The following is a 10,309-nucleotide window of genomic DNA, read 5'->3' on the forward strand; positions in this document are numbered from 1 at the left end:
TTAAGATATTAATGAATTTGTTAATTATAATTGCGTCGGCGTCGTATGACTTCACAAGCTAATCCAAAATATATTTTAATAATCTACAGAAGTGCAGCCTGTGACTCCATATTTAACGCCTCTTCATCATTATGATCTGCGCAGGCGAACTTATCATTTTTTAAGGTCTTCTTTACGGAGACGCAGAGTGTTGAGTACACGTCACTGAATATAAATTAAATGTGACAACGCTTCTCCGTGAACGCTCTAATACATCGCCATATTATTGATAAAATCGCGCGGCGCGTGCCTCAACCTCAACCCATAAGTAAGGTCTAAGGGATTATTGATCTTGGATATTTCTTTGAAATTCAGAATAGTACATGTTACAATATTATTTAAAGGTGGTGAGCTTCATGTTGCGAGATCGGAGCAGTCTTGTGCACGACGGCGTTGAACCCATTGTGTTTGTCAGCGGTGTAGTCCACAGTGCGGATTGAACCGTCAGGCTCTACCACTGTGTACTGACCTGGATAAACATCAAGACACACATATAATATAAGTTTATATATAGATGCTTACGGCAGAGCCACAATCCCACGGGGTTTGACCATCGAATTTAGTATAATTGCTATGCTCCAATTGGGCCCAATGTGTAGGGATCGGGCAGTGCGATAGCACATCGAAGACGATTGCACCCAACCAATCGTGTCTTGTAATAACGTCTTTACGCTAATAATGCCCTTACGTACAGACGTTCCCATATCTCATCCCAATTTCTTTCACCATTGACTAATATTCAGAAAAATGCTGTAAGCTTGTTTACCTTTGACAACATCACCATCGCGGCTCTCGTGGTGGGTCTTGATATCGCCTGAGTGGAAGTCGTTCACTCCGTACTTGAACACGTACTTCGGATACGCCTGTAACAGAAGCGAAATACAAGCGTGAGATGGGTCTGTACAGAGCTTCGTAGGCAGCCGAAGGGTTAAGCTATGCAAGGGGAAAGAAACAGAAAAATAGAAAAAGTCTGACTCGGATGGGTTTGAAACCGCAGCTCTTGTTAACCGCGAGCGTGTTAACCATTACACCATCATGAGTTTGTGTCCCATCCACGCGAATGTGATAAAGTCCTTGATTAAAGCGGAGTCACAAATTTCAAAATAACGAGCTTATAATTTACCTATCTAAAAAAGAAAAATCATTATAAGCTTCAAATATTTGATCTGTACAACACTCCACTTCCTTTGTCTCATTCATGAGTAGACTCCTATTCGGTCATCCTATTCCTGCAATAATGAACGCGAGGTGAATAAAAATCGATAAAATAATTACTAGTAGTCATGAGCAATATAATGTACCCACTTTAGGACTCTGTCGCACTAACATATATGTCATTTAGTGAGACTTACAGTTCAATTTGTCAAAAAAGTTAATGTGACATGGTACCAAAGTGTATACATATTAATGCTCGTGACCGTACTGGTCTCTTCTTCTATTCGTGTCGATTGCAAAAAAGACGTTTACTTAGACAGCTTCCTCCCAGTATTTGGCTACGGCAATGGCGTTGCACAGGCACAGGTTGGCGGGAATAAGGAAAACCTGTTCAGGTTCTCATTCCAACTTAGAGTGTGAGTGCGGAAAGGTTCCCCACAGGATGAAACATCTAATAAATTCTTGCCCTTCCGCCTGCACGCGAGAGAACTAGATGCAGGCTACTTATACTGGTTATTGTTCTTGATAAAGTTCTGTGCAATAAAGTGAGACTTTTAAAGAATAAGTGATAATATGTAAGTACTGAATGTTTATCATAATTGTAAATTATAAAACTATTAAATTGTAGTCACATTTCCACACGGAACTCTGTAAGCACCACACAAATATTATACAATGCATTGGTACTATGCTGGTATCTAGATCAGGGGAGCGTCTTCGGAAGTGTCGCAGAGAAACGCACCGCCATGTGCGCTTGCGCAACCGCTTCGTCTGCTCACGATATACGAAAGTCACAAGAGTAATGGCTGGACTACTCAAACAACTGAACTTTGTTAACTTTTGACCACACAGGGTTTGACAAAAAAAAATAAGTTTAGTATTTTTGAGCAGGAGCAAATAATATTTTAAGTAACATACTAAGTTAGAGAGTTTTATATTAAGCACAGATTTTACCCATTGTAAGTACCAGTAGTAATTTATAACTATTTATTCTGTTACTGTTATAACTGCACAGTCATGAGCAATATAATGTACCCACTGTAGGACTCTGTCGCGCTAACATATTTGACATTTAGTGAGACTTACAGTGCAATTTGTGAAAAAACATCATGTGACATGGTACCAAAATGTATGCATGTTGATGCTCGTGAACGGTCACGAGCATCAACATGCATGGGTACGGACCCATAGTCATTAAGTTGATTGGCCAATAAATATATTTTATTTTAGTAACATTTGCCAAGAATCTTAGAAATTCTACTGCAAAATATTTTGTCCGAATTTATTTCAGATACAAATGCCATTATCATAGCAAACTTAAAAAAAGTAAATATCATTAATATTATATTCCGCTTCCGCTCTTTACCTACACCAAACATCAAAGACGCCGCGCTCACTGAACTTGTCAACATACTGGAGGAAGTCTTGTCTTCGTTAACTAACAGACCATTGTTAGTGTACCACATTATCTGTTACGTTTCACTTTTTACTTAGGTATTTACTGCGTTTCTAATAATTCATAATTTGGAAATAAAGTTACCTCAATTTTGGATTAAAATAGCTCACAGAACTTCTGTTGACCAGGGGGGTTAAAAAGGCCACATCGAAGCAATTCGTAAACAAATCGCCCCTGACTCGAGCACTACACACACTTAATGAGATCGCAGAAAGGACTGATATTATTATATTATGTATATGTAGCCTGGCCGAATTCCGAAAAGTCACCTTATTATGTTACATGCTATGTACGTATCATCATCACTAATTTGAGAGTCACGCTCTTATCGGTGTAGCATGATTGCTACTTTTTAGGGAAAATATAGGGCAGTGGTTTCCCTCTTGCCTTCCGCCCCGCAGTACTCTGTCTGACGCAAGTGGAATGGCGCCCAAAGTAGTCTATTACAAAGCCATACTAGGACTCCTGTCCTCCGCCTCTGAATAATACTGACAGTTACTGCTGCCCCCTGTCAGTCAGGTTCCAGGTACGTATACATACGTATAATTAATAAAATTGCTCTTACTTTAAGATTTCTATAATTATGTTTATTTTTAGTGAACTATTGTATTGGGATGGTCTTATGAAGATAGTTCTAGAACATTGATAAATAAATTTAAAAAAAAAATCGTCTAAAAAAGCAATATTGCTTTTTTGGCAATATTTGACATTTGGTTGATGAGGTTGGTAATTCACCTCACAACCCACACGATAGAAGAAGATATTGCACCTGTTCAAACAACCAACACCAAAGTGTTTGTCATATTTAAGAAACCAAGACAGCAAAATGTACTGTAATGCCTCATTACCATACACCGGGTACTTACATAGCATCAGTTTACTCAATACCACGCTTTCATTTCGAGTAAAACGTAAAACTTTGTACCTCATTACATAAAGTGTGTAATACCATAATAATATACACAATTTCTACGTGGTTGAGCAATGTGTACCTAGTACCTACAATATTGCTTGCAATTTGAACATTGCAATGGCATATATATGAGTCACTTGAATTTTGTGTCAATAGTAAGTGTTATATTGATCTTTATTTAGAATCAATCTTGATTCTATACTGTAGTTGCTGCTCGAGAATTCTCGAGCTCCAGAAACCTCGAGAATTCTGGTGATTCCAGAACAAAAATACTTATTTTGTGAAATCTTATTCTTATTTAAATTTAATTAAGTACGTCGATGGTACGCAAAAAATTGAAGGAATTACTTTTAAATTAGCTTTGTCATTAAAAATAAATCCATTTTAAATTATCACGTCGTAATTATGGCAGTAATAATATATGATTATTGATATTCCTTTTGAATGCAAAAGCAAGACCAAGTGTATTACAAACGAAACGTCGAAGCATTCAAGAAAGTGAATGAAAGTGAAACACTGGTGACATGAGCAGTGGGCTGTGCGATTTCACGACATTCGATAGGGATCAAGCTCACGGTCAATTACCCTAATAGACTAATAATAAATAAAAATACTGTTTTAAACAAAAGTCTCTTTAAGTAAATGGGCCTTTGCCATCTCGTAATTCAAGGAAAAGAATAATCCAGTCCCATAGTCCCTAACGCAGGGCCTCAAATGGGCAGCAGAGAACTCTGAATAGTTCACACCCTTATCCTGACTATGATACATGTTATGAACTGAAATAATGTCAAATTATACTATTTTTATCATCACATCACTAATATAAGCTAGACGCTTTTGTCGGTGTAGCTTTCTCCATGCTATTTTTTTTATGGAAAAATAGGGCAATGTTTTCACAGTACTGTCTGACGCGAGTGATATGGCACCCAGAATAGTCTATTTCAAAGTCGTACTAGGAATCCTCCGTCTTTGAATAGTACTGACAGTTACTGCTGCCCTCTATCAGGTTCCAGGTTACAGTCCCTGTGACTTGCCCCTTCCGTCCTGCATTACCGTACCGATGGCTCCCATCTCCACCCGTTGTAGGTCTTCACCCGGGTTCAAATTCCGGTGGGGACATATCACAAAAATCACTTTGTGATCCCTAGTTAGGTTAGTATATTACAGGCTGATCATCTGATTTTCCGAAAGTAAGATGATCCGTGCTTCGGAATACACGTTAAGCCGTTGGTCCCGGTAACTATTTACCGATGTAAGTATGTAGTCGTCGCAAGAGCCATGACGGGGCTTTTGGCAGCTCAATAATAACTCTTACCTGATGGTTGATGGGGTTGGTAGTCCATCTCTCAAACCATTCGATAGAAGAAGATAGAGATTACGGGTGTGAGTTTATGTATGAAGTAGTAGAAGGAATTTTACCTACTTTACTATCATAAATTACCATAAGGTAACCATCGCCATATAAATAGACAATTTACCCGACTTTAACAAATTGAAAATTACATAATAGCGAAGACGATGTGAGGCCAAGTATGTGATTCTAATCTGTATTACCGACTGCTTATCAGGTAGATATCATGACGTAATTTCACACTAACTATATTATAATGAAGATTCCGTATACTATTGAGTAGTTTAGTTTTAGTATATACTTTTCGTTTTACTGTCCAACTAGTTACGTAGTTTGCAATTTATTATGGTTTAGTGGCATGCAAAGTGTACAATATTTCAATACGTATATTTAACTCTGAACTGATTCGGGGCACGGGCTTACTATTTGAACTGAAATATCGTAATGTTAAATTAAAGGCTTCGAAATTCGATAGTAATGTAGACATTACTGTCGAATTTTTATAAGAGTCTATTATCATTGAGTATAAGATTATTCAATAACTGTCATAGAACTCACAAGAATTCCAAATCGGTAACTATTTGATTCTTTTCAGCTATAAACTACTACTTAATTCAGAAATTGCAGCTACATTTGAAAAATTCCGAATTTGAAAAAAATATTTTTGGGAAGGTTATACACGAAACTGCTATAGTATCGAGCAGCATGTTAGTGTAGGTGTATCCCACAATAACACTGAGAAGAAATTGTCTTACATAATAGTCGACGTGCTCATCCTCGGAGATATGGTGGTGCTCATAGCCGAGGCGTGGCTCCGCGACCGGCGCGTGCGCATGGTGATGCACCGCGGCGGCGGGCTGTGCGTCGATTGGTCGCCACGACGTGTACAGGCGAGCGTGCGCGCACGCCGCCAGCGCTAGGACCACGGGTATCAGCTGGAAATTTAAATAAAAGAGATGGTTTTACAAATAATGACGAAGTATAGATATACTTAAACGCGCGAAAATCTAGATCTATGATCCTAATCGATTCTGGTAGAGTGAGAGGAGACCTCCCAAATATGGCGCGGTAGTCATAATATAGAGGATTTGTTCAAGTGGAATGTAATGAGGAAATTAAAATATGTTTTAATGGTTTCTCTATTGATTTTGTAAGTTCTAAAGACCCTACATCACAGAAAGAGCCTTATAATAAGCTATCCAGTTTGAGATTTTGGGCAAGAGTAATCTACTTACTTATATTTAAAGCTATAGTTAACATTAAAAATTAATCTACGTAAAATTATAAACATTCACACATTGTAGATGTAAATAAGTACGTGTGTATTTACTTTTTCACGAGGAAACTAACACCTCTAATCAATAAAACAATCATTGGGAAATCATGAACAAACAGTTGTTGTTGGCACCTTGTTAATATGCATGCATAGTATGCATAATCAGTTGTATTAGAAAATAGCAACTTGTTATACGCTGTTATAAGTAACTGCACATAATAGTTGGTATATCAAGAGAGTGATTGTAAGGAAGAATGCTTTTATTGTTTTTTTTTTTTACCTTTGATGGGTTTGCTGTTGGCCCCAGACTTGCCCGAAGGCATTGTCGAGGCCTAAGATGGAGCGAGCTCGCCCAGAAGGTGCCTGTTCACTCTGGCCTTGAAAGCACCCGGGTTTTATGCATTCGGAAACACAGAAGACGGCAAAGAATTATATTCCCTTGTGATGTTAATAGGACCATATCTGACTAGGACACCATGGTGGTTCAACTACGGTAGGTCCACGTACAAAATGTATGCAGTTTACACCAGAGGCAGTTGCATAAGAAATGTATGGGATTGACAAAAATCTCATAATATTTTTATCACTCTCACTGTCATGTTTGCAAATTAGCTAAGGCCCTAGATGAGGAAGTATTTACATGACTGCATACATTTTATTTTCTTAATCGTGGTTGGTCCCCACAGAGTCGTCGACGACGAGGCAGACCACGATGCGGTGGAGGGACGAGCTGGACGTTTTCCGGCACACTTGGCAGAACGATGCCCAAGACAGGGAGGGTTGGAAAGAGAAGGGGAAGGCCTTTGCCCAGCAGTGGGACAGTAATTAGGATACAGAAAAAACAATCGTTACTACCTTGTCTTTAAATTACTTAATCGAACTTATCAGAAGCAATATAAGTTCTATTTACCTAAGATGTAGCTCGAATGACTGAATTCGTGAAAACAATTTAATGAACTCAAAAATGTATGTATGATAATAAGATATCCCAAAAATTGTAGTCTAGCATTTCCTCTTAGCACTAAGATACGAATATGACTTCCTATAGATACATAACTAGAAATGCCAAATCTATATACTTATACAAAATAGGATCAGAAACTATGTCGTTTATAGAAACAATTGACCCTCTAATAATAACGCATACCTATCTAATTAATCACACCGAAGAATATTCAATAGAGAGTCACAGTAAAGTCAACGTTCTTTTTTCAATTAATTACAACTATCTCGGAATCGATGCCTTCGGAACAAAAGCTGGTTTTTTCACTATATTCCCACAAACTTTCAGATGTTTGTTACAAAGCGTTACGTAGTGTTTCTTGCTTCTTACGTTTTACACATAACTTTTGTTTTCACTTGTTATAACAATGTTATTGTTTTGTTGTGACATTGGATTGTCTCGATATCATTGTGAGAAAACAATTGTTTATCCGAAGATGCACCCAAGATCATTTTGGGTTTTTGTTTGAAAGTTTATGTAACCGATTACATGTTGTTATAACGAGCGTTTATGGTTGAAATAATATGAATGAAGAAAACAATGAGTGAAAGATAACGATTATCTTTACAAGTAAATGTTCAAACTGTACCCTATGTGTATATCCTGCCTAACCTGTTACATTCATGATGTAAGTATTAGATACATAATTATTATATTTAGATACATAGAGTGTATACTTTCCCTGTTAGAGTAAATAACCTAAACTAAACGAAATCAAATATAATATTATCTTAATTTTAATATATTCCATTTAATTTCAATAATTATTATTTTATTAAATTCATATTCATTATGTTTGAAAAGTTCCGATAAAGTGTCATTTAAATATTTATAAATCCAGTATTAATGTTATCGCAATGAGAACTAATTTTACATAACAGACATGTCAACGACTGGATAATAGTACAAAAGTAGCATAACATTTACAGGAAGTTTCAAACTTCGAATGCCTGAAAATCGTAGCATACACATGCTACTATTAATAGGTCATTGACTTCCAAGTACACACTTAAAATAGGCGACAAAATATTCCAATCCAGATTAAAAAAAGTAAACCAAACGGCGATTACGTGGCGGAAGTTATTTAGCATAAATTAAAACAATTTGACGGTTTTTAACCACAAATGTCTTAAAAAGGTAATTATTTAGTGAGTTACGTACTTATTAGGTTAGAAGCCATAATATGAATTAAAAGTACCAGTAGCAACCTCTTAGCGATATAGAAGAGTCTATGTTATGATTTTGATGAAAACTTCTTACCTTACAGGCCATTTCTCTAGCTTATATTTATTTTTAAATTCACAACTACTTAAAGCACCACCACACTGTCACGGGAAGACCGATAAAAAATGGAAGTATACGTTGGAAAGGCTGTATGTGGAGTGTATCGAGTGAAACTCTACACAGACTTTATATGCGCGAGCGCAGGGTGGTGGCAACGCGGGTCGTTGTGAAAAATCATAAAAACACATTGGATTATTATTTGTAGGTACTTTTATTTATCTTCCGATTAGTTTTTCACATTTTATGTATCAATATTTTATTAATTAATTTGAATTAAGAAGGTTTCTTCAAAATATTGAAAAAAGCAATTAAGAACTTTTCTTACCATCCTAAAGATTTGATACAGCAACTTGATTTTTTGTTAGTTACTTGTTTTCGTTAGTTGCTTGTTGTGTTTCGCTTATAATCAATATTACACTTAATGTTTAGTAGCTCGTATCGTCACCATCATTCTTTGATTCTACATTAGTGTAGTTTTCTCTTACCTAATTCAAGCTCAATTTATTGGTATTATTATGTATTTTTGCCTCCCCCTCGCCTCACCCCCCTCACCTAGGCTGATCCCTTGTCACCATAAAGTTCATCATATACATCTTAGGACTTCGCATCGACAATGGCTGTAAGTTGTCATTGATTATTTGTAGTTCTGCCCATCCTATTAGGAATTACGGGCGTGAGTTTATATATGTTTGTTTGTACAGTTACATCGTATATAGTTGAGAGGCGTTCCGACATCTTTGGGATGTTTATCACTTAACGAAAAATAGATAAGTAGATACAATTGACTTTACTACTAATCTTATCTTTAGGTTACGTCCAACTGTCCCACGTTTGGGCAAGTCTTACTTCCGGTCCTTCCCCACGACTCTCTCTCAGGTTTCAACAACGGATGTACGCGTTAACCAAAATGCAAACAATAGGGTAGTTTCCAACTAGTCAAATCACTTTTTACTGAACGTCAAAACACAAAATTACTATGGAATTTGCATGGAATTAGGTCGAGCGTGATGCAGTGTTGAATCACCTGATTAGCCATTGATCATGGCTATGGTTATAAACACCCGCAATGGAGCAGCGTGGTGGATTATGCTCCATATCCCCTCCGGTTGATCGACGGGTGGTCTGTGCCCAGCAGCGGGACGTTGGTTTTTGTATATTACAATTTCACAAGACAATCAAGTGGATTGCGTTTATATAATTTATTGCTTTTACACAGTTCTGTTTTACACAGATTTTACATAAGTTATTTTTATTACCAATAACCTTATCGAGTTAAAGGAAATTAATTACAAAGCTATTACTGATTTTTAATAACGTAAATGTTATGGAACATTGAATAACGTCATGTCGGGGTTCCTTGGAAATGACCTTAATTTAGGTATATGTGAAATAGGTCAGTTTCAAACTAGCCAAATCAGTTACTTTTTACTAAACGTCAAAACACGAATGGGATTTGTATGAAAAGCAACCTGCGTCATTGAAAAACGTGATAAAATATCGTACTTACTATTACATTTTTCTTTCTTAATATTCACTTTTAAATCTGTCTTTATTAATTTAGTAATCAGAATTACATAATTTATCTTTTACCTAGGAAACTAACCAAACAACTTTTGTTTAAGGGGTTCCCTCCCACCAAAATTACGGTTATAAGCAAAAAGTAGATAAATTATTGAAAAATTCTGACTCTGACGGGATTCGGACCTGTTGCTCTAGTCAAGCTAGGACGAGTGAATTAACCATTCCACCCGATCCTGCTAATCTAATCTAGTCTACAAGATCCCACTGCTGGGCAATGACCTCTCCTTCCTGTTTCTTGATCATTGCCTTAA

At 36.7% G+C, this 10,309-nt stretch overlaps 1 protein-coding gene across 1 annotated transcript; it reads right to left on the reverse strand.

The window, feature by feature from the left end:
* LOC126367116 (cuticle protein 19-like) lies at window positions 1–8,568 on the reverse strand. Its single transcript, XM_050010527.1, has 4 exons — window positions 8,454–8,568; window positions 5,670–5,849; window positions 806–902; window positions 1–508 (listed from the first exon to the last, which is right to left on the reverse strand). Exons 1-4 carry the CDS (start codon window positions 8,463–8,465, stop codon window positions 378–380), a joined length of 420 nt encoding a protein of 139 aa, XP_049866484.1. The 5' UTR covers window positions 8,466–8,568; the 3' UTR covers window positions 1–377.
* Between the last annotated feature and the right edge of the window lie 1,741 nt (window positions 8,569–10,309).

Source organism: Pectinophora gossypiella, chromosome 5, assembly GCF_024362695.1.
Source record: "Pectinophora gossypiella chromosome 5, ilPecGoss1.1, whole genome shotgun sequence".
In the NCBI taxonomy this organism is placed as follows: Eukaryota; Metazoa; Arthropoda; class Insecta; order Lepidoptera; family Gelechiidae; genus Pectinophora; species Pectinophora gossypiella.

Coding starts and splice junctions, on each gene's coding strand:
- LOC126367116 (XM_050010527.1), bottom strand. Junction 903..5,669: donor ATGAGCACGTCGACTATTAT/GTAAGACAATTT, acceptor CTTCTGTTACAG/GCGTATCCGAAGTACGTGTT. Junction 509..805: donor CGATGGTGATGTTGTCAAAG/GTAAACAAGCTT, acceptor ATGTTTATCCAG/GTCAGTACACAGTGGTAGAG.